General features: G+C 38.0%; 1 protein-coding gene across 4 annotated transcripts; it reads right to left on the bottom strand.

The window, feature by feature from the left end:
* Positions 1–1,363: 1,363 nt before the first annotated feature.
* On the bottom strand, positions 1,364–24,661 carry LOC121328971 (nuclear receptor subfamily 2 group C member 2). Of its 4 annotated transcripts, none has more exons than XM_041274130.1 (14): positions 24,480–24,661; positions 13,990–14,100; positions 13,181–13,378; positions 10,294–10,396; positions 9,836–10,015; positions 9,192–9,339; positions 8,017–8,107; positions 6,903–7,036; positions 6,033–6,198; positions 5,173–5,294; positions 4,927–5,066; positions 4,024–4,161; positions 3,266–3,371; positions 1,364–2,910 (listed from the first exon to the last, which is right to left on the bottom strand). In XM_041274130.1, the coding sequence occupies exons 2-14, from the start codon at positions 14,059–14,061 to the stop codon at positions 2,736–2,738; spliced, it is 1,773 nt and encodes a 590-aa protein (XP_041130064.1). In that variant the 5' UTR covers positions 14,062–14,100; positions 24,480–24,661; the 3' UTR covers positions 1,364–2,735. The 4 variants fall into 4 exon arrangements, with proteins under 4 accessions (XP_041130064.1, XP_041130061.1, XP_041130063.1 ...); XM_041274127.1 differs by having other exon boundaries at positions 6,021–6,198; positions 24,480–24,660; XM_041274129.1 differs by lacking the exon at positions 24,480–24,661 and adding an exon at positions 24,346–24,413 and having other exon boundaries at positions 6,021–6,198.
* Positions 24,662–26,131: the final 1,470 nt, after the last annotated feature.

Here is a 26,131-nt window from a genome sequence, read left to right as displayed (position 1 = left end):
TATATATATATATAATATATATAGTATTATTGTATACATACAATCAGTGATGTTTAAGTATCTAGGTATTGCTAATTTCTTGTCTGACCTGTACACTGTTAAGTTTATTTTAGTAACATAAATTGTCATTGCAAGAAAGATGCCATTCATTAAATAAGAAATATAATGATATTGCAGAAAAATAAAATTCTCTTCTAACTTGAACTGAAAGCAAGAACAAAGTTTTAAACTTCAGACAATTAAAAATTGTTGCTATGTGAATACTTGTTTTTTGTCACACAGTATAGTAAACACATGCATGCAACACCGATATCATGAGACTAGTCTTGACTGGTTAAATGGTGTCTTCTCGTTGACTTTTTCAAGTTCCCAAGAGAAATAAAATAACAAAACAACACATCTCAAAAAATTGCACATTATGTTCTTTAATAGTATAAACAGCAATTTAGGTAGTAGTATTTTTAGCCACAATATTGTAAGTCCACATTTTTTACGGCATTTAATGAAATGCAGAAGCTATTCCATGCACTGCAATGCTCTATATACAAAAAATCAAATGCAACTTCTCTTCAATTGAAGACAACAATTAGATTACAAAAGTTCAGATTAAAAAATAGCATGCACTCATTTTTTTAATGAAATCACATGTACAGTACAAAGCTGAATTCACATAAAATAACACTTAAAGCAACTAAAGCAACAGTCTCGACAGGTTTTGAAAACCTGGAGTTTATATACGATTCTCATACAGACAGGTTAAAAAGTAAGACAGACAGCAGTTCTATTTTATCAAATACTGTGGACTGTATGGCTAGACAGGGCTTTAATATTTATTTTAGATACATGCAGCTTTTAGACAAAGTACTTTTTTATTGGTAACTATTTCTTCACTATATGCCAAGTTTTAATGTTTTTGAAACCATATTAAAAAAAAAAAAAAAAAAAAAAAATAAAAAATATATATATATATATATATATATATATATATTATATATATATATCGTTTCAGAAACATTTGAAAACTTGGCATTTAATGAAGAAATAGTTACCAATTTAAAAAAAATGTACTTTGTCTAAAAGCTGCAAATTCGTACATATATATTATATATAAATTTGATATAACTAGATATTATATATCTTATATATATATATATATATATATATATATATATATATATATATATATACATCATATAACAGAGCTGCAAGCATTTTTTTTTTAAGCAAAATGTAACATTTTTGGATGTGTTTTAAAAATTTTAATAATATTGCCACGTAAGCCACAGTATATGTCAATTAACTTCTGGTGTGTCTCTCCCAATATTTTCACGCACTGTCGTAAAAGCTTTCGACCAAAGCTTTCTAAATATTTTACTGAAAGCAGACATATATAATAACTATACAACATTGTACTCCAAAAAAATGTCAAACCTGGAATTCTGGCAATTCTGACAATCAAAAACCTTTTCATCACATTAGACCCACAGCGTTACAATATAGAGAGCCTATCTCATACAGCATTTGATTGTCATGGAAGCAAATTGAACATGAAATGTGAATGCATTTGATTTTAATAACAATTAAGCTCTATATTAAAAACTTAGGGCCCATTACTTTTTACTTTCAAACTAAAGAGAAATGTTTAATGAAAAGTTGTGGTTCTTGCCATGAATAGATTGAATGAGAAGCACTGCAAGTAAAACATGATCAGTGATATGTTTATCAATCAAGTACTTTTTTCTATTAACTGCACAACACCCCCCCCCCCCATGCTTCACTTCAGCTAAAAAGATTGTTTCTATGATTAGTTTGTTTCACAAATTTTAAGTGGTAGTTCTTAATAAATCCTCTAAAATGTCATTTCTTGATTTTTCTATATAGTGCAAAGTTTAATTGTTTTTATTTTCACAGTGTGCGAATTGTGGTACACCATGTTATGTCACAAACAGTCTGATAGTATATAACATAAGGCTTATTGTTAATATTTGTTATAATATTAATATCAATATATTTACAGTATAACAATCCCTAAGACCCACATTTATATAGCAACTTCTAGCTGTGGCACAATTTTACAAATCAAAGAAACATCACTGAATTTAGCATATGATAGCCTGATGACCCTCTGTTTGGGAGAGTGCAAATTATGGTACACATTTCCAAATTAAAAATAATCCATCTATCAAAACCTTCATCTTAACGTAATTTGGGTAAAACACATCAACAATTTCATATTTTTTTGCACATTTTTGCACATTGGGAAGAATTTAGAAAATGACATTCAGGTTAAAGCTAAGGCAGCAAACTAACAGACTTAAAAATAAAACACACTGACATGTCAATACAATTATGCTATGCAGATGGAAACTAATTTTGATCTACTTACAGTATGCAGTGGATACAAAGCTTTACCTTTAAAAAGCTATCAGAAAACTGAGTATGATCATAGGTTTCTGCCATGCCAATGCTTACAGTAAGTGCTCTAAATGAATTGAAACAGGCCTCAGGCTCAGCCTTTTTCAATGTGATCCTTTCCATTTTTAGATGCAAAGCACAGGCAGAAACGCTGGTCCGGCAATTCTCAAAAACTCAAAGATGTGGTTGGATTCATAATCTTTTCTCTTCTGCAATCCTTGTTTTCTACAGAAAAGTAGTTATGCTGCATTCGTCAATGTGGAACACCATCTGTTTTCAGTAACCAGCTTTAAACTGCGTCTAAGTGCTGTAAACTCAGACTATGCAGAGGTCCCAGTGATCTGGCTGTTGTACTCTGCAGTTTCCATTTTCAGAATGTAAGGAATTATACTGTCAATAGGAACATTCCCAATGAGGCCAGTAAAGAACAGCTCTTCTGTTATACTGGAACTCATCAGTCGAAGTGCTGGGAGGCGCATCAAAATACGGGCTAACCTGGAAAGAAAAAGAAAAAGAAAAAAATAAATAAAAAAGGTTTGCAAATGGGTTTTTCAGTAATCAACCTTAACCATCCTGGGGCATCTACAGTACCATTTTACAGGTGGACTGTCAACAAATCGTATTGTTATCAAAAGTAGTTTTGTTTATGTGTTCGCATCATCATGTGACCTGACAGGTGAAACAGATTTGCCAATATATATGTATAGATTATGAAAATAGAATTAAGTGGACGATAACAACATCCCTGTTTTCAGGCTTAGTAGTGTTTATCGCTTTATTTGTTTGGCAAGAAGGTCGATGCCAATAGGAGCTGCCCTGAAACAGTGCTGTTACTACTGTAGTACCATACCTGTATGTATCATCTGGGTAGGTTTTCTGTACATAGTCTTGTAACTCCATCTGCGCTTTCTCTTGAAATTGTTCAATCTGGCTTGTGCTGTTTAGGCCAGGGTGATCTAAAGAGTACACATTTACGAGAGACATGTTTCCCATAATGCACTGCAAGAAGGGTTATTTAATTAAACGTGCACTTCAATAGAAAGAAGCACTGGTTTACTCTAAAAGCCATTGCTTCCTTTTTATGTTATGTGTATTAAAATATATTCTATAAATCTCTGCCAGCACCTTCTCTATACACTGCTGTCAGGCGTTTCCTTTCAGATCTTATTTAGATAACTGTACGTTTGGAAATGCAAACACATCACACAGAAACAATAAAAACACAGTAGGGTGTGTAGGAGACACATTATTTATTTATTTTACTTTGCCACCACAATAGTCTCTCGGCTTTGTTGAGCAATGTTTCACTTTAGTTTGCTCTTTCCCGAAGATCCTGTCTTGTCTATAACACCTCACTGAATCCAGTGTGCTGTAGCCAACTAGAAGGACCTCAATATGGCAGCCAAGTTAGATATAGGCATTACACGTTAGGTATGTATTTTCGGGCCACAACTTGCACACGTTTCTTACACTGTTGCACAATGGCTATTAAAACAGTATAGAAATATCTGTCCATCTGTGTTTCAAATACTTGTCAGTTATCTATGGATACTACATGTACACAATGGAAGTGACTGAATGACCGGTATACAGCAGTGATTGACTTACCAGGACTGAAAAGCACAATAGCCTTAAGATAAGCATACTCATATCTGTCGATTTCAAATTTAGCCATGCTGTTACAAAACTCCTGCAGCTTCCAGATGTGCTCCATCACCAGTTTTATTCTGTCCCCAGACAGCTTCTCTGAAAAAATACAATACTTAACACGTTTTACCATATCAAAAGCCCGAGTCAATAAAGTCGTGCGTGACCAGTCAAATCTGATAAACTACACTGGTACAAAACTACAGTAGTTTACTGGTAGGCAACATGGAAAAAAAATCATATTCTTTACCTTGTATGTAGAAAATAATTGAGGTGATCTTTGTTGTGTATGATTTTAATGTCTGTTCAGTAGCTTCCACTGCCTATTGCTAATAATAACAGATGTTACCAGTGGCTGAGACCCTGGGCGCATGTAAAAGCACCACTAACACAACTGGAATTAATTCAGATATTTTCAGAAGTGTAGGAGAAACTGTGGGGTATAGGTTCTGCTGCAAATGGGGAAACTGGATTAAATCGCCCCTTATATTGACTAGATTTGCTTTCACTGCCAACAGTGTCACAGATTAGAAGACAATTTGAGGTGATCATTTCTTGGAGCTTAAGTTTTTTTCTGTACTGTACAGGAATAATATTTAACTATTTAACATTTATTTTCCAACAAGTACTTTTTGAAATAACCTTAACAATAAATGTGCATATCATTTAAATGATAGCATGCCCTTTATCAAAAGCACATTATTTATTTATTTTATTTTTTTTAAAGGGTTTTCTATCAAATATACTAATTTCCCTGAACTAACTTAGTGCAAGCAACTTACTAATGCCACAAGCCTAAGTTCTTAAATGAATGTAGTCATCCACTGTTTTTTCTATTCCAAAAACTTGAACACACTAACTTACCATCCTGTATGCTGTTCTGTAGGTGGTTGACAATGGCTGCAAGGATTGTAGAAAGACTCATAACTTGGGCACACTGTGCCAGACCTAATGTAAACAGCTCATTCCAGCACGCCCGAACCAGACTTGTATTGCAATCTTGACTGTAAAAAACAAACACTTAATAGCTGAATTCAAGTTCTTCCTTGGTTTATATAACTTCACATATCTTAAATACTGCTAATAGGTATACAGTGATATCCATCTCACCCGAGTGCTTGGAATGCAGGAATGGACCTGGCCCAGTGCATGGAGAGAAACAGCAATCTGGAGGCAGATTCGCAGATATAGTGTACATTCAAATACTCTGGCATGGGGGTGGGCATTGTCAGCTACAACACAAAGACAAATAACAAAGACATGAAATAACCCTGTGCAGTTAAACCTTGTGGGTAGTACTAGACGCAGTAGAAAGTTAGACTTAATAGGAAACTACTGCAGCCATAAAGGAACCTATTTTTGCATGTGACTAATGGGTTTATGCACACCTTTTATAGTGTGACTTGTGTATTAACATTTTTCGAACAGATAAAGACAGGAAATTTCCCAGTCGACTGCCAGATTGAATTTATAGCTTGTTGTAAAATCGCAGGCATGCTAGAATTAAAACTGAATCCTACCTGCTGGAGCAGTCTCTTAGTTTAGCTGTATTTTGCATGCTGTATTTTTAGTTAATATGAGGATAATGCACCAAAAATTGCCAGTAGTCTATTCTGAAATCAATGGAACATCAGTTTGGTTAAAAATATATATCTTAAAAGTCTTGTTGTTGCCTACATAAGCTGGGCACTGGGTACAGTATTTGTGACTATTTTAAACTGGTTCAATCTTCACATTTAATTATTATTTTCCTTTAGTGAATGCTTCTCCACCAAACATATTCTTGCCTTCTCTCTCTGTTGCTCAGACAGGCTTCAAGTGCAGACTTCTCATTTCAACTCAATACCCTCAGATGGCACCATTGTTTCATTTTAAACATGCTATACAACATCTCTCAAAGGAGCCCATGCTAGGTAGTTGTTAAATAGACGACTCTCATTAGCATTACAGATACAAACCTTAAAACTAACATGTGTGTCTGTGAGGAGAGGTCCTTCCACTTCGATGATGGGGGTTGACTGGTCTCTGCTGATCACCTGGATGCTGGCTCCTCCTGCTACATCTGCTCCCTCTGCTAGGCTCTGCCCTGCATTGCTGTCTGTGGGGTTCAGTGCTTTTGCCAAAGTGTCAAAGGCACTAGAAACAAGGGATAATAATATCTTTATACAAGTTTACCACAGTATATTTGCAGTTTACCATGCATATACCACAGTTTATAATGGATTGCCATGTTTTTTTTTTTTTTTTTTTTTTTTTTTAAATATGCTTTACCGTACCTATCTGGGCTTTACAAGGCTTACCTAGTCTATGCCACACTTTGTTACAGTTTGCTCTGCTGATTTGCACCCTTAAAATACCTGACCCAGAGACAAGAACTGCAGGTTTAGCACTTTTATTACTTACACAAAACGAAACAATAAAACAAAAACCTCTCTCCCAATGGAGCAATAACTCACTTTTTCCTGATCGCTCCTTCACCCATCTCATACAGGGAACAAAGGCCATTTTTTACGCCATGTGGCTGAGGCTTAATTGATAGTCAATTACCCACTTATGCTTCAGCCACATTCCAGGTAAGGACACGTTAAGGCAGGATCTCTTTTTCCTTGCCAACCACAACTCCCACCCTTGCACACAAACACACTTTTACTGTTTACATTCCCACACCTTGCCACAAAGGGTACTAGTACAACTACTACAACTACTACTACTAATAATAATAATAATAATAATAATAATAATAATATTGGTAATGATAATGATAATTATCTATTGGCAAGAGATAAGCACCAATAAAGGTTTTAAATTCAAACCAGTAAAACATTATAATGTGTATATACCGTGTGATCTCACTGGCAGATTGGTCCTCCTGCTGCATTTCTGAGGTATCTCCATTGTTAAGGGATTCATTAAGGTTGGCAAGGGAAGAGACCACATTTGCTAATGTACCTAAATCTCCTTGATTTGATTCAGCCTAGAATGGAAAAAAAGATGTGTTAAGAGCTCCATCTGAACAAAATGGAGCAAAATGCAATTTCCTATGTATATTTTTTTTTAAAAAAAATCATTAAATCATTAAGCAGTACAAGTGATGACATGCAATTGATGTGTACAGTTCAAAACATGCAAATATGTTGTCTTAGGCGGTGTTCACAGTGGATCTGTTGAGGGTTTGGTCCGCCCTCATTACTTTTGGTGTGAAGTGTGAACAACAAAGTCTCCTTGGGAAATGAATGAGTCCACCTGAAAAGGTGGTCTCGGTCCGTTCGGCAAAGAGGTTCACTTGCTAAACCTCAATGTGGTTCACTTGCTAAACCTCAATGTGGACCCGGTACTTTTGCACACAGGAAACGAACTACACAGGGCAACCTGATTTGGAAGTAAACATTTCATGCATAGTTTAGTTCATATTCCGAGGAAACAAGTAGAGCAAAAAAACTAAATTTCTTGGGGAACTGTAGGTGTGAGAAACTGAAGCTCAGATAAAAAAATGTGGTCAGACACCAAAATCCCAGCCGAACTGGACAAAACTCACATAGTAAACTGTATTCAATCTTTTCTGAAAGGCTAAATGAGTTTTAGGCTTTAGGTGAAGAAACTTTGTCAAAATGATCTCAAGACAAGACACCTAGTAAGAAGTGGAGAATCTGCAGGGTAAAAGAGGTCTCTGTATTGGGTAAGCAACTGGATGAAGCCCTAACTAAACAAATCGAGAGCACTTGCAAACTAACTCGGCCCCTTTGTTCCCAGGTAAATGTGAACAGCATGCAAACTGATATTGTTTCAAACAAATCAAACCAGACAGAGTCCTTTTGAAACTGGCCCAGTGTGGCTGCAGTCCTTTTTGTGTATCAGGTTCTCTTGTTTCTCTACTGAACGCAAATACACATTTGTGAGGTTCAGCCCCAGCTCACTGGATTTACATTCTCTAGTGATATAATTGAAATGCCTTACCTTTAAGTCTGTAGCTAGAAGTAAAGTTCCATCTGTTTGCATTAATGGCTGCTGAATATTGACCAACATTCCAGGATCAAGCAGACTAGATCTACGAGGAATTGAACACGTTACATGCAAAAAATACAATTTGAATATAACTGACAAAAAACAACAACAACAAAAAAACTTCTGTGAGGTTTTACTTAGTATGAAAATACACACTGAATAACTGGTAATTTATAATAAACTAAAATATAGTAATCCAAATTAGATATTGTATTAATGCTTTTGTGTTGCCTGCCATGTTAACGGAGTGCTGGTGCTCCTGCTGTACATTGTTTTGAGACCCCTACTGGCCAGGCACTCCACGTCCCTAGCCTCCTGCATAACACCTGTTTCTTAGCAGGTGAGAAGAGGGGCTTGGCATGACAGCAGAAAAAGAAGCAGTGGTTGATCCTCAGTCTTGATCAGTACGTGGGCTGCAGCGGTGAGGTGGCATTTAAGACACTTAAGGAACAGGGGATTCAATTGCCAAACCCTCCAGCTAAGGTTATTTCATTGTTTGTTAGACCACAGTATATGACCGAACAGTTTTTAAAATTGATTTGACTTAGTACATTATTATAAATACTATTAACAGCACTTATTACACTGGCTAAACCTGTAACTGTAACTTGTTCTGATATCCATAATATAGCACACAAATTTAAGAAGACAAGAGCTGCTAGCTTAGCTTAATGCTTCTATTCCAAGTGTCACTGTACAGAAAATGGAGCATGTGGTTTCACTATGCCTTCTTCAAGCATTTTAAAACTGTAGCTATTATAAAAATAAGTGCCTATGGTGCCTGAAAAAAACATAAAACTACTGTTTCACAAGAGTGATCTCCAACGAGTCAAGAATTCAAGATGGGCTCAGAGTTCTGTGATGTTCAAAGACGTGTCATCTTTGTTATCTGGGAACCAAAAAAAACTTCACAGAACCATAATGTGTGCAGCCTTCTTATGTCAAGATTATGTCACCAGAACATTCTGCTCTGCAAACACAATGTCTCTATCTCAAATGTTTTATGGCAAATGAGGTAAAAAAAAAAAAAATATGCTTCGTTATTACTAGACCTCAATTGTAATTACTATTATAATCCTTCAAAAACAGACAGCAAAACTGAAAAATAAACAGTGACTAACAAATACCTTGAGCCATCTTTTTCTGCTATAAATGTTGGTGTTGCTATCAGAGGGCTCCTCAGGTCTTTCCTTATATAGATCTTTTCAGTGGAGGCTGCACAGTTAGCAGGCTTTTCTCTTGGAATCTCTATTGGCTTGCGTTCACTCTGTACAGCTGTGACAACAGTTAAAATAACCAGTTAGAAATCAGGACAGAGTTTTCTTCCATTTTGTGGAACACCAACATACTTCAAGGAACACCTATAATAGAAATCATTTGAATGCAAGTTTCCAATAAAATAATAACTTTATAAAGGAAGTTCAGATAGATGCCCTCAGTTATGTGTAAAATTTTTGAAGAATAAAAGGATCAGTACTATAGATAAAGATAATTAACAGAAACGGCCAATTTTAAAAAGGGGCAGCTCAATAAAAAGCAGGTCAATAACGTTTACATGTCAAACGCAAGTGCAACCCTATGTAAAAGCATTGACATCAAACAGAGGTTTCTTTACCCAAGTATAGTACCAGATATCACGTTTCAAAATAAAAAATATATATGTTTACAATGACAAAAGTGATGTGTTTTGCTTTTTTGTGTGTGTGAATTCTGACAGGGTTTGCCCAGGTATAATGCTGTATGTAATAGCTGATTTAGTAACTGTACTTACATTCCATTTTCATGCCCATATCTAAGCACTTCTTAAGCCTGCAGAATTGGCAACGGTTGCGGTGGTGCTTATTGACAAGGCAGTCCTGGTTGCTACGACAACTGTAGGTCAGGTTCTTCCGAACACTTCTCTTAAAAAAGCCCTTGCACCCCTCACAGCTAACTGCACCATAATGGCGTCCTTTACAGAAAGCAAAAGAATACAAAAAAACACAAGAAAGATGCAGTTTGCAATTCATTCATTGATGCCACTGCAACTATAAATGAACAAAACAGGTTAAATAAACAAACAAATCTGAAGCTAAATGTATCAATTATAAATAAATGACAGTATATAATGATCACCACTTTCCTCAGTAACCATCTGTAATATTTTATAGAATTAACTGCTGTGTACAGTATTACACAGTATTGTAACTGTGTGAGCTTCTTCAGTTGTAAACACGCATGCTACCTTACCTGATGCCTTGTCTCCACAAACAACACAATACTCCACAGGCTGTGTTCGCCCTACGTCTGTTTTCCCCAGTAAACGCTCCACTGAGGCTGCATCTGTCACAATCTGAAACAGTGATACAGAAATGAGTGGGGCCTTAATCAGTAGTGATGAAGAAAAAAATATTTAACAACGTCTGTATGGTTAAAAAGACTGGAACATTAAACCTGGTACATACAAAGCATGTTTCATCTGCAACTCTCGAAGCACAAACAGCTGTTTAATTAGGCTTAAACAAAACAAGAATGCCCAAGGAGCATTATGGAAGGGGAATGGTACCTCTGAAATGGCTTGTAACATATAGGTAATGAAATGTAAAACGTAACAAAAAATAAATAAATTGTAAAGTAGAAGAAAAATATATTAGGTTTGTATAACCGATGGCTTCTGAAATGCAGCTAGATATTATAAAGGGTTATTTTATACCAGACAATGACCTCAAGAGAATAATAAAATACAAATTGTACCAAATGGGAAGAGACTGTATGTATCTTGGCGGTTCAAACAATGTGGCAAATGCTTGATTTTTACAGATCACGAAACGGAACATGACTGATAGAATCACAGAATACAGCCATGTTAGAAACATGAAAAAGCCTGAGTCAGTGGAATACTACAATTCCTCAAAATTCGGAGTGGATGTGCTGACCAGATGGATCTCGTCGGTGGCCTGCGGAGGTATTTCATAACATTTTGGACCTGGCAGCCATCAATGTGTGTATTTTGTACAATGAATGTACCGGGGAAAACTGCAACAGGAGGCACTTCATCTTGCAGTTAGCCATGGAGCTTCGGCAAGCACATATGGATCAGAAAAGGGCAGAGACAGATGCCACTGCAGCCGCTGCACCCACACACAAGAGGAAACAGTGCCAGGTTGCAAAATGCAACGACAACAAAACTGTGGATGTGTGCGTCGGTTGTGGAAGGGCAGTGTGGGTAAATGCTCAGGGAAAGTGGAGAAGCGTGTATTGTGGTTTGACTGTGCAGGTTAGAAAGCTGCCAGGCATATAGGCTAAATAAATATGTTATGTAAATAGTTTATTGTATTATAATTATTTATGTTTTGAAGTAGTGCATTATATGCTATTTTCGGAAAAAAGACCCTTTCATGTTATTTACTAACAAATAAAATGTTTATGCAATTTCCTATGTATAGAGACCCGTTACAAAATAGTTACTAGTGAAATTATTTTATTTCTATTTTATTTAAGTTTTCTTGTTTTGTACGCCTCCTTTTGAAATAAAAAAAGTGTTGTTTTACATTTAAATATGGTGTTTCTGCTATGCAAATGTTTGATTCAATGTTCATAAATAACATTTTTGAGTTTTACACAATCGTTTGTCTTTCATTATCATATTACAGCTGTTTAAAAAGCTACCGGTTGAAATGACAGGTTTGGCGCATCTAGATAGTCTGAAATTCCAGTGCTTCTAGTGTTAAAGGGAAGAGACATTTTCAACAGCACAGAGAAACAAAACATGACACAAGAACTTGTTTACAGCTAAGAAAAAAACACATGAAAACACTGTAAATCTGATATATTTGACTTATAGTTATATTAGAACATTATTCTCTTGTGTGTTTTAATATACATGTTTTAACAACATTTATAAAGATCAAGAAACAAGTGGATATAAGCAGATACTATTTCATGAACTAAATTTGTCAGGTACGTTTATTTTTTTTTTCTTTATTACTGATAATAATAGAAAGAATGAACTTTTATTTTATTTATAAATATTTATTTTGAAAATATAACGAGGGTAGTGTCCAATGTCATTTCAATCACACAGGTCAAAACAAATATATCTTGCAATTTGCCCAAACATCAATATGTCTCAGTAAAACTTTCAGGAATTATTATAAAGGTCCCTTGGGTCATAGAACAGCATGTTTTTATACATGTATCTCTAAGCAGCCATGATAAATTAAAAAAAAAAAAATGTATATGGTTACTGAAGTACTTTATAATGTTCTCCAGAGTGTTCTGAAAAAAAGGACACCAATTCCAAGATGCTACTGTAAAAAAAATGATTTTTAGTGAATTATTATAGGAAGAGAGTCAACTACAGCCAAAAAAAAAATGGTCCTGAGAGAGCATCCCACTGAAAAACACTCAGTCCTTAGGGATAGCCACATTATAAATAATTATAAGATGTGTGTAGTCTGCATTTATCCCCTTTATCCGTTTTCTTTTCTTACGGGTATGCAGTAGATATTGGCGACTGTGACCAATACGTTACATTGGAAATGGATAGATTCGTTTGCTACACGAGGTAACGGTTGCCAGGACCAGCACTGGGATTTACACTTCCTAGATCCGAGGATGACACAAGCCCCAGGGAATTTTGTCAGGAGGTTGTGTCAAACTAAACTCTTAATGCTGCAAAATTGAGATGCCCCTTATCTACAAAGCATTCAGGATGTAAAAAATGTATACTTGTGTAAACAAAAGAAATGGGAACTTTGCCATCAGGAATGGCAACATTCCTTAATGAACTGATAGCGAAGATTGAAGCCTAGGAATCTCACTAAGTAAGGTACTTGATATAAATACTTTACATGTACTTATACATATGCACTTACAAATTGGTTTCAAAGTGCTGTGAAAAAATGCGTGACAAGAGGTTCGTGGGAACAATCCAAACACCACGATGGTCCCTACATTGAAAAAGGTTGAGAACCACTGCTCTACAATGATTATCATGTTATGCTTTTACTACAGTACATTTCTATAAGGGTTGCCTTCACAGAAAAAGCTGAGCAGTTGCCATGTTTTGAGAAAGAAGAAGATAACACGTATCAACACATATAACATGTGTAGTCAACACTGTAAATATGATTACCTGGATTCTGCCTGGCACAATGTTTTCAGCTGTTGTAAATATAAGCTGTTTGGTGTTTGCACTGTCTGGTGCTGCAAGGATCACCTTCCCTGCACCACTTCCATCTGGAGTGGTCAGTATAAACTGCTGTCTGGATGCAGATGAATCAACTGCTGTTACTATCTGGATCTTCTGACCAGTCTGCTGATCTGTTACAATCTGAAATATGAATCATTAATAGTATTAGTATGCCATCTGGTTTGTTCTTTTATTCATAGCTTCATTCTAAAGAAATACATCAGATTTGGGGCTATATTATTTTTTTCAATAAAATATACATGTTTAGTTCTCCCAACTATGCACTCCTCATCCTAAGCAGAAAACTACACAAAAGCAAAACAAACCACCCACTAATCACCTCCACTTAGTGTTAGAATGCAGTAGAACTTAGCAACAGTAAGGACCAATCAGGATTTGTGGAGACATCAAGTGCTTTGTGATGGTGGTCCACTATGAAAGGCGCTATATAAAATAAAGACTTATTGATTGATTGAAAGCTTGGACCAAAGGGTTGTCACACTTTCGTAAGCTTGACAGAGCACTAAAGTTGGATGAAAGGTAGACTGTATGTAAAGTGACAAAGACACACTAAATTTGAACAAGCAGTTCTCAAAATTATTTTTAACTCAACCAGTAAGGCTTCTAGTGAATGCTTACTTGTTTCAAATGACTATAGCAGAACCTAAATTTGGAACTGTACAATAAAATGGCACATGGTGCGGTACTGTACTGAAAATTCCACTTGATACCCAGCATTCATTCCCCAGTACCTGTATGCGCTGTGGAGATGTAACAGCGGAGTCTGTGGAGATGATCTGGATTCGCTGTGGGGAGCTGCTCATCACTGAGGAGTTTGACACGAAGGTCTGCACAGTCTGGGCCTAAGAATGACATCACAATGTCAGCACGATGGTTGTTCAGATAAAATTATAAGGAATTGCCCACGACACAAGACTGTTCTTGTAATATCTTGCTCAATATGAATTAGCATGCAGAGTGCAGGCTGTTATTTCTAGGTTTTAGGACATTTTACTGTTCTCTTTTAAACTATACACTATTATCTATTAGTATTTATTTATTTAGCAGATGCCTTTATCCAAGGTGACTTAAAGGTGTAACAAAGCAGTACAGGGTTACAATGCAAGCTTCTATTAATTCCTGACAGCAATCAAAGTAGTCACCTATATGTAATAATCAGGCACCTATAACTCACATTTAGTGCAGATCGAAAGAACAATAAAAACAAAGTGGGTTAGACATTCTGACTGAATCCACAGAAATCTGACATTTTGTTCCTTACATTCAACCCTTTGGAATGTATAACGGCAAGGACTGTTAGCAGGGGCAATTGGAAATCAAGACTGCAATAGGTTTTTGCAGTCTAATCTAACAGGAGCGTTCATGTACAAGCATTGCTTTGTCAGCAATCGTGCATATTTCTGCATGTGCTGCAGACTCACGAAAACTATCTAGTTGGTCCCAGTCTGGGAACCACTGCTCTAGAGTCATTTAATTCTACTATAACTATAAAGTTAGTGAGAACTAACAAAGCCTTGCATGTGAATAAACTTTGTTAATGCTAGACAGAATAATATATTCCAATACGTAGCATATTGGTACTGTAGAATTTTTGATAACATTCTATATTATGTAAAGTATTTAAAGAAAATCTATATTTCTAATCTTATATTGCTTGCTTATTTAGTTCACTGGCCTTTTCATTCACAACAGGGAAAGGTTTGATGAAGGGAATTCTGTTAGGTGCCTGGGGTGCCTTATCAGTTGTGATGTCAGTGTTTCAAGCAGGTGACACCAACTGTTCAGTATGATAGAAAGTCAATATGGAAAGGTTGATGTCATGCACAGGGTTTGTTTGTGACACACAGCATACAAAACCTGCACTCTGACAGGCTGAAAGATCCTCAGCACTCTGAACTGCTCCCCCAAATAAACAGCATTTACAGTAAATACCCAGCACCATGTTTCACACATTCCAACATCTTCTGAAGCTATGAGACACTCAGCAATTCTTCATTTACTAGGTACTTCCTCTTTAAAATCGAACACATTTATCAGTCAGTCAACTGTGTTCCACCCCACTATATTATCAGTACACTGGGAAATGCAGTAATTGCATAAGATTGGAAAGTTGTTGTAGAGTATTGAAAAAGTAGAACAATACAGCATAAAAACCACCAATTTATATGGTTACTGCTTTCTAATGTTGTAATGTGTAGGGCAGCACAGAAGGATTGTCTAGCCAACTAGTTGAATAGAAAAGTGACAGTCGAAGCAGAGTCGATTAATCTCACATCACATGACTGTGGAGTAATTGTAAGGTGTGAGGTTTCAGATGGATGGAAGTACAGTTGCAATCCCTTATAAATAACACATTAATATGTTAATATTAAATGTTAAAATGTAATGCACAAACAGCTATATTTTAGAAAAACATAACTATGTTAACAAATACAGCACCAGACATTACAAATATAGCTAAATCATGTATTTCATAAAGTTGGGACTGATAGACCTATTCGATTATTTTTACCTAGACTATTTGAATTAACAATTATTTTGTATTCTTGAATTATTATGTTTCTTATTTGACTCCTTTTAAGTGACAAGTAAAATGTTTTACTACATAATAAAACAGTTTACTATTAATAGAACACATTTTTTTTACATTGGTATTCCCTTGTTATTTTTGTAACAATTTGGAAAACAGTGACAAGGTAGAACAAACATAATGAGAATGATATTTATTATGCACATAACTGTAAGGTAAACTATATATTGCTAATAAAACACAATCTATACACCCTTTCATAATCAAATCAATACTGTAGCAAAATTATCACATTTCACATGTTTAACAATGAAAAACAATATCACACAGATCAGCATACTAGCAACTAGATTATTAAGAATACAGTAATTCTTTATAGTATAAAGATATCATGTAGCATCTTATTGTATTTTATTAAATTACAGTCAAAAACAGGATGCTCTAAAGATAAACTGATAATACTAAATACGGATTTCGTTTTATTACCCTCTACACAAACAAATAAACCTTTAAATATTCTTAAGGATAACGTGATCACACAAATCCTATGTGACCTACTCTTTTGCAGCATAAACAGTTAAGCTTCCTAAAGACAACTCAATGGTGCTTCCAGGAGCTCAGCTGACAGCACAGTGGTTACAGTACTTACAGTGTCAATCGATCCCTGCAGGTCTGCACATTGTTCTCAACGACACTGCTAGAATTCCAAATACAATCTTTCTTAGCTGCAATATAACAGTCCTTGTTTAGTCTCTCCATATGCAAAGAGCTCCCACAATGCAGACAGAATAGTTCAAATATGCCCTCTTAGTGACCCTGATCCTCTGAAGGTCAAGTGCATTATCAGTCCCTGGTAACCAAGGAAGCAGAATCGACGTTTTCCTGCTGTTTTGCCCGCTGCTGAGGCAATTTGTCTAATAATGTGCATAGTTTCATCGGGGGAGCTGCAGCTCAGGTCACAGTGCCGCTGTAGCTTTTCATAGGTTGTGATGTTACAGTGGATCTGTTTGTAGTGAAACAGGTTACTGCGTCTCCCTGCTTTTCCAACAGCAGCACGTTCTAAAAATGAAATCACTTTGGATCATAGAAAGCATGTAAATCAATGAGTAATCGTTTTATATATATATATATATATATATATATATATATATATATAAAATTTATATATATATATATATATATATATATATATATATATAGATATATATATATTATATATATATATATATATATATATATATAGTGCCGTGAAAAAGTATTTGCCCTGTCTAATTTTCTGAATTTTTGCATATTTCTGACACTGTTATCAGATCTTCACCCAAAATCTAATAGTAGATAAAAAGAACCCTGAGTGAACAAATAACATTTATTTCATTGATTTATTAAAGAAAGTTATGCAACACCCAATGCCCTGGTGTGAAAAAGTAATCGCCCCTTTGGACTCAATAACTGGTTATGCCACCTTTAGCAGTAATAACTGCAACCAAACACTTCCTGTAGTTATTGATCAGTCTCTCACAGCGCCGTGGAGGAATTCTGGCTGACTCCTTCATGCAGAACTGCTTCAGCATTCTGACATTTGTGGGTTTTTGAGCATAAACTGCTTATTTCAGGTCCTGCCACATCTCAAAGGGGTTATTCCAAAACTTTAAATTTCTTGTTCTTCAACCATAACGATGTAGACTTGCTTGTTTGTTTCGGATAATTGTCTTGCTGCACGACCCAGCTGCTCTTCAGCTTCAGTACATCTGGTTTGGAATCTTATTATCTGTACGTCTGGTTTGGATTCTTAGTATCAGATGATGAAAAAACCAACAATAAATATCCTTACCCCATGACCCCAACTCACACTCTGCAGCCAACTGTAATCACGCAGTAGTGATACAAAATATGAGTTGTGTGAAGATCACTGGATTTCATACGAGTTTGTTTAGGACAATTAAGTGTAATTTTAACTAAAACAAATTATGCTAAAATCGTTTCTGTCCATATTTTATACTTTCATGCTATTTTACAGATTATTACATTTTGTTTGGCCAAATAATATTGCTTTTTAAGCTCAAACATTTCTACCCTTATAAACGTTTACCTTAGTACAAACCAATTAAATTATCATAAAAGAACAGTGAAAGCATGGTAAAGCACTGGCAATCATTGTAAATCTAGTGTGGCTACCACTGTAAAACGTATATAATATGAATAAAGATATTAATTAAATGTATGTGAATAACTATTTTGTGAATGCATTACTTTTTAAAAATGTAAACACAAATTCCATTATTAAAAAGAAGGCATGCGATACTCATCACGATACGTCAAAGGTCAAGTACAAGTATGCTTTGTGAATTAATCTGAAAACCAGTGTTCCAGCTAGTATCATCCATCGCTCACCTCAGCCACCTGCTTTGTGTCCACTGTCAGCTGAGAAAGCACCTCCATATTGGTTGCCATGACAATGTAAGATCATTATGGCAAAAACAGTTTGAAAAGATGCCAGCAGCTTTTAAGAGCCAAAGAAAAATTAAGCTAGTGTTCTGCTCAGTGTCAGACTGCTATTCAACACTGCATTTAATCAACCCTCATTAAAAATATAGATCCAAGATGTGACTAAAGTAGCCAATTACAGGACAAGCGTTACGAACCTGTAATTTTTAAATACTAGAGAATTACTGTGCTCTGCCGACTTTAAACACTAGAAAACCCCATGAGATCCTCAAGGATTTTAATGTAACACATTGCAGTGGATTGACACAGTATTTTAAGCATAGATTACAGAGGTAACACTTTGAAACAAATTCATACGAATTTCATACGAATATCAACAATTTCATAGGATTGGATATGAGTAACACATGTTTTGTTGCTATTTTGTAAAGATTTTTGTATTTTTTCAAATGAACACAAATGCATAATGAATTCAAGTGGAAGACCACGGGAATAGTAGCTAATGCATTGTGATTAATGTGTAAACGCAGTTTGTTATGGATCATAATGCTTCAAAAAACCAATAACTAGCACATGCTCAAATGGGGTGGGTTTTTGTGAACAAATATTAAGGACCCCAATGTCATCTTGAACAGAACGGTCGTAAACATGATGCAAATGGATGTGTCAGAAAATGAGCAGTGGGAGAAGCATCAATTATAATAATTATTTACCGTTGACAGTTTCTGAAATATGGCTGGAGGTTAAAACATTAGTGTATTGACTGTGAAGAGCTATGTATAAAGAGGCGGTGTGGTCCGGTTTTCAACGCGTTTTTGTTTCAGATGATACAATCACATTAAAGCTCTGTTCACGCTTGTATCTGTACGATACTAGCACAGTTTGTTTCAGTATAGAATATACCGGTGTGAAAACACTTTCTGTCCTAACTCAGTTTTCAACACCGGTACAGCTACATACCAGTCCACATTCATGTATGTTTACATCGACAGTGTTCGGGTTCTGAACTAATTTCCATGACGATCCTTTGTCGCATCTGTTAGAAATGGACCCACTGTCATGTAATACAGCATGTTTTGCCGTCCTGTCCATGTACAGTATTTTGTTTTGGTGCTCAATAATTATGAAGAGACGAGCAGAATGTGAAAAAATGAGATGAACAAAAAGGTGAAAACAATTAGCCGTCTTTAAAAACATGAGGTTGCAAAGAGAGCGGGCTTGCATCACGGCTTTGGGAATGCGTGTTTTTTTTTTTTTTGCTTTTTTATATTCCCTCAAAAGAGATTTTATTTTAGAGTGGCACTGCTCTGCAGTACGCTTTACCTCATAGTCATCATCACAAATTTTGTGGAGATTATTTTGTCACTTATTTTGGCATTTTTGGTGGAGCCATGTTAATGGTACTGCTCTCCATAAAATGTAAAGCTGTTTAAAGTACTTAAACTGTAAAGCAAGACGGGCACGTGCTTCAGAATATTGACTTAACTGTAGCGATACAGTGTCAGTTTAGCTGTCCACACTTAAGCTGTTCCGAGTTGTATCAAAACCATACCGATACGAAACCTGCTCTTTTTAGAGTATCTTACCGATACCAGTTGTATCGGTACGACACCGATAAGAACGTTAGTTTACCTATCGTAAACCTGGTTCCCTGAAAGAGAAGATGGTCACCAAAACATCATTATGGGATATACGCCTGCCTATTGGTAGGTGTTAGTGAGCTCTTTCTATCAAAGCTGCCGATAGGCCCCCTCTCCTCAGTGACCCCCTCAGTCCTGCCTACTGAGGGTACATAACCGTCACGCAGGGGAGCCTCACCCTCTTTTCTCGACGAAACCATAATGTCGACCGAAGCGACCTAGTGGTTGGTGGCCATCTTCTCTTTCAGGGAACCAGGTTTACGGTAGGTAATCTAACATTCCCTTTCAATTTGAAGATGGCCACCAAAACATTTTTATGGGAAATGAATACCAGAGCCGTCGTGAGGGAGAAAAGAATGGCAGCATACAAGGGACGTCTAGCCCTGCCTGACCAAGGTCAGCGGTGCGAGCATGCAACCTCTAGGACCCTAGTGCCCACAGATGGCAATGAGGGATCTATCAAGTTTAGGCGATAGAACTTAGAAAAAGTACGCGGGGTAGCCCAGCTAGCCACATCACAAATCTCAGCCATGGAGGCACCTGGAAAGAGGACCGATGACGTAGCCATACCTCTCGTGGAATATGCAGCTACCCACCCAGGCAGGGATAAGCCAGCACCATCATACGCCGTCGAGACTGTCCCAGGGTCCGTGTTCCATGGCAGACGAAGAGCTAGTCAGACTGACACAACGCTCTCGTCCTATCCACATAACATCTCAATGCCCGAACCGGACAGAAAAGGTTCAACTTCCTATCCTCCTCCGAAGCAAACGGTGGAGGATGAAAGGATGCCAGTTCCACAGACTGATTCATGTGGAAGGCTGTAACCACCTTAGGGAGAAAAACAGGGTTTTCAAGCAGTGAGACTCTGCTACCATCATCCCAAATACGCATGCAGGAGCAATGCACAGACAGCGCTTTGCGGAGGTGATAGTCAAGAGGAAGGTTGTCTTCATGGACAGATGCTTCAACTCAATGGAGTATATATGCTCAAACAAGGCCTATGTGAGGGCCTCCAGTACAATCCATTCGGGGAGAGTAGCTCTCCTAGGAGGGCGCAATTGGCAAGCGCCTCGGAGAAACCGGGTAGCCAGAAAATGCGTGTCCGGGGACACCAAGATAACGGGGGCATGGCAAGCAGAAATAGCCGCTAGGTATACCTTCAGTATGGAAGGTGAGCTACCAGCCTCAAGCAGATCTTGCAGAAACTGCAAGACGACAGGCATGGGAAAGGAGATTGGATCATGACCGTTAGTGCTGCACCAATCTTGAAAATATTTCCACTTATAAGCGTACAGTGACCTAGTGGAATGTGCCATAGCATTCTGCGGAGTACCCACAACCGCGTCTGACAGCCCTAAGGCTGACCATTGGTCCCTTTCAGGGGCCAGACCCATAACTGGAGTCTGCCCGGCTCCGGGTGCCAAAGTATGCCTCTCGTCTGGCTGAAAAGATCTCAGAGAAGTGGGATCTCCCAGGTCGGGCTGTTCAATAGCTGGCACAGAGTTGAGAAACAGATTCTCCTGGGCCACCTGGGGGCCACTAGGAGAACAGATGCCTTCTCTGATCAGACCTTTTTGAGAAAGGCCGGGAGTAATGGCAGAGGCGGGAACGCGTAAAGCAGCACTCTGGGCCATAGGTGGGCTAGGGCGTTGACGCCGAGTGGACCGCCGCAGCGGTGGAGGCAGTACCACAGGGGGCAGTGTGTCATCTCCGCCGAGGCAAAGAGATCGACCTGCGCCTTCCCAAACCGTTCCCAAATGCGCTCCACCACCTGAGGGTGGAGCCACCACTCCGATGGATGCGGGCCCTCCCTCGAGAGGTCCGTTGCCCAATTCTCCACGCTTGGAACATGTGTCGCCCGAAGGGACAGCAGGTTCCGTTGAGCCCAAATCAGGAGCCTGAACGCTAGGCGATGCAACCTTGGGGACCGAAGGCCACCCTGGTGTTTGACATACGCCACCACTGAGTACCGTGCAGCGCCAGGCATCGTGCGCACCGAGTACAGTACAGCGCCAGGCATCGCGTGCTCCGAGTACCATGCAACACCACTGCACTAGCCTGTATCGGTACATCAAGGCAATAAGCACCGTGGTACCAAAGTAACACGGGCTGAGTCTTACGCACTGCGGTATTAAAAAACACCGGGGCAGCTATGCACGGTGCCTACCCTGACCGCATGGTCACACATCTGAGCAGCGGGTAGTGTATAATGGGGACAGGGCCAAAGCCATGTCAGGCGATTGACTTTTACAACACAGTAATACAAAAACAGTTTTTAAAATACAAAAACAGTTAAATATTCCAGTACAGATGGGGGAGAGCACACTGTCTGTTTGACTGTAAGACCTACACATGTGGTGAAGGCCAATGCAGCCCGCGTACATCTCATCTCAACAACGAGGGATCCCCATTGAGGAGTACGACTGGTCCGGCTGTAAGCAGCCGCGCTGCACCTAGTCCTCTATGCAAGCATGGGGACGCATAGCTACAATCAAAACAAGGCCCGACCTGCGGCCTGCAGGCGGCTGGTGGGCTAACTCGACAGCGGAGACAAGGCAGGTCCAGCCCCGTGCAGTAACAGCGCTCTCTCAAGTAAGAAAGGGTGAAACACACACAATTCTTAACAATAATACTTACTGTACTAAGACGTACAGACAGAGAGATGCAGAATGACATGTGGCGAGAGCAGGTGCTGACAGTTAGAAACAGAATAAAAAAGTCTATGAATTAAAGCTACTGATTCCGGGAAAAACGAGGAAGCCAGGTTTCAGCACAAAGTGCAGGGGAACTAGCAGTAACTTACGCAGAGCTTTTTAAGAATCTTGAGAAGCAAATAGAGGGTGAGGCTCCCCTGCATGACAGTTATGTATCCTCAGTAGGCGGGGCCGAGGGGGTCACCGAGGGGAGGGGGCCTATCGGCAGCTTTGACAGAAAGAGCTCAGTGACACCTACCAATAGGCAGGCGTATATCCCATAACGATGTTTTGGTGGCCATCTTCAAATTGAAAGGGAACGCCAGTCTGGACAGATGTTTCGGTAAGGTTCCGCAACAATACCGGTATAAAAATGTTAGCGTGAACAGGGCACAAATGTAAGAAAACGACTTGCTTTTGTTCATGCTGTCAGATTTACCTGTAGGTTGCTGAACCACCCACCCCACCCCCCCTTTTTAGCTTTGTGGCTAAACACACACAGCAGCGATTAACCTTGACCCTGCCGTGGATACACAACACACCGCTATTTACAATATATTGACCAGACCAGAGTCCTCATTGGATCACAGGGCTTGCATTTTTTTTTTGTTTGTTTGGGATATTCATTTTGCTAGGTGTTGACAGGAAATTAACTAATTCCTCTAGTATAGCACAAGCACATCTTTTCTCTGAGTGGCAATTGTATTCTTTGGCTGCTCTAATTTTAATTTAAGGCTACTTGAAATATCTGTGACGCCCACTAGATGTACACAGCAAAGTAAAAAAAAAAAAAAAAAAAAAAAAAAAAAGCCAGAATTATACATAACTAATGTTATTTTAGGTCGTCTAATAAAAATCCAAAGATTATTTGTTTTGTGCATTCATCGTGTAGTAAAAATAATAATACACTAACACATGGCACAATTCTTTTGTATGTGTGTGATTGTGTGGATAACACACATATATATATATATATATATATATATATGCATATTGAATATATATACTGAAATATATATATAGTAAATGAATCATTTGAAAGACTGAAATATCAGGTCCACTATGAACCTCTTTGTCTGCTGAATCATTACAAAACATTTCCAAATGAATACGAACTAATTCTAATTGATAAACTGTAACAATTCATACGTGGATTTCAACACAGCTAAACATACAGTATTACAACTACATGAAAGCTAAATAAATAATACAACTGAATTCAAAATAGGGCAGTATAATAACACATCTGTACAAAAGCTTGTGAACCATCCATCTGTAAGTAAACCTTGCCGCATTCGGTGTTTGCGAAGCGATGATGTAAAGCTGCTCTCTGATTGGTCAGATTGTCTCTCACTAGTGTAGTCCCTGTCTGATTGGAAATGCAAAACAAACAAACAAAAAAAAAAAACTGAACAAAATGGAGAATATGGCATTCAGCCAAGTTTTACTGCGCAGCCATTGAACAGCGTACGGTATTTTAAAAGTATTTAGAACCAAAACATTCCAATATGATATCGGGTTATCTAAAATAACGACACCTGCATCGATTAAATACCTCTGGCCAGCTCTTTATGAATTCAAAACCCCAAACCAATCCACTGTCCCCGGGATGCCAAAGGTAAAAGGGTCGGGTTCAGCTGGGTGATAGATAACACAAACGGTTAGCATTTGTCTACGACCACTTTGAGCTAAAATAAATGAAACTGAATACAGCACAAAGCCGAAATTGTTCAAGATACAGTCGCATAAATATACACACAATTGTCTACTACTAACCGTATGTTTGAAAACAACTGTTTGACCTGGCACGAGCCTCCTAGAGATAAAGGAGTAAAAGAAAAAATAACCTCGTTCGTCCGTGACGCGTTTGAATATATCTTTTAATCGACATAAAATAACAAAAATCTTACCTTTTGAAAAATAATGATGTTTTGGTTGTGATGTTTTTTTAAAAAAAAATGTGATTGTTTTTCTTCTGTGAAAGGTCATAGTTCGTGACCCCGTTCCGCCAGCGTGCTGGAAGTTTTTTCTTCTTCCTCCACTCTCTTCTCCTTCCTCAGAGAGCGAAGAGAGCCAGACAGGCGGTGACGTCGCCTAGTCTGCCTCAGTTGGACAGCGCTGATTGGCTACAGCTCTTTCATATGTGTTCTTTTTGCATCCTCCTTATTCTATTCTTTAAGCTGTGATTAAAGCAAGTCGAGATAACACACAGACGCAGAGGCATTTAAACTATTAGCTTATGCCAAGGTCATAAGACTGTAACTGGGATGATACTGAAATAAATGGGAGTCAGTTAAATATATTAGGTAGATCAAATATATAACAGATAAGATACAATGCTGTGTTTCAACCACATTCAAAGTGGCATTTATTTTAGAGGAATTAGTGGTAGTTGTCATAACAGAACAATTACCCCTGTTTAGTACCCCACATAGTGTAGTTTAAAACATTCTGTATGGAATACCCTTCTTGATAAAGACATTGGCCAAGCCACATACACACACACACACACACACATATACATGCTGTGTGGTCCAGTAGTAATGAGCTTGTAACCAGGAGGTCCCTGGTTCAAATCTCACCTCAACCACTGACTCACTGTGTGACCCTGAGCAAGTCACTTAACCTCCTTGTGATCTGTCTTTCGGGTGAGACGTTGTTGTAAGTGACTCTGCAGCTGATGCATCGTTCACACACCCTAGTCTTGTATCTTGTAAAGCGCTTTGTGAAAAGCACTATGAAAGGTGCTATATATATATATATATATATATATATATATATATATATATATATATATATATATATATATATATATACACATACTTCAAGCTCTGGGTTACTGGAGTCTGGCTCTGTCCTAGAAGCCTCACCACCGGACTGGACTTCTCCCAGGCCTGGTCTTCGGTTCTTGGTGACACAGTGCTCCTGTCTTGTTTAGTGGGGTTTATATTTGTAGCATTACCATTCTGTGTCATTGAAGGTGAAGATACCTCTGATGACTTTCCTAGCCAATGGGTGAGAAGAGACTGCAGCAGGAGTTAACAGAGCTTGAAACTGCTCCCAGTCTTATCCCAGAATGATAGGGTAGGGCAAACACTATCCTACTCTTATCTTGGCCGTGTGTCTGCCAATTGTATTATTTACCCGGGCCGTAGGGTAGGTATGAATGTGCCATGCACGACATGGCTACACGTCCCTTTAATCACAGATGCCCTGATGAGATCAACCCCTCCAATATACCATACAAATCATGAACATATTTAACACCTGCAGGATGCAAAAGGCACAGTCGAGTGGCATCTACAGAAGAGTGTTGAGCTATGCATACTAAATTCACCAGCAAAAGATCATTGGACAGGAAGATACTTTCAAACATCACGAACAGTTAACAGTACCATTTACCTTCAATCACGGTCAGTTACCAATAGTAACCAAGCCAGGGAAATGTAAACCTACCTCTCTTTACAGCCTGCGCTGCGCTTTGAGTTTATCTGCTGCTCATTTATGGCCTCCCTGCCTACCTCTCAGTGTCAATCAAGATTTAAAGTGCCCCCCAAAGGTG

Source organism: Polyodon spathula, chromosome 16, assembly GCF_017654505.1.
Source record: "Polyodon spathula isolate WHYD16114869_AA chromosome 16, ASM1765450v1, whole genome shotgun sequence".
Lineage (NCBI taxonomy): Eukaryota > Metazoa > Chordata > Actinopteri > Acipenseriformes > Polyodontidae > Polyodon > Polyodon spathula.
Note: the sequence above shows the minus strand (reverse complement) of the source record. Positions and strands in the feature narration are given on the sequence as shown.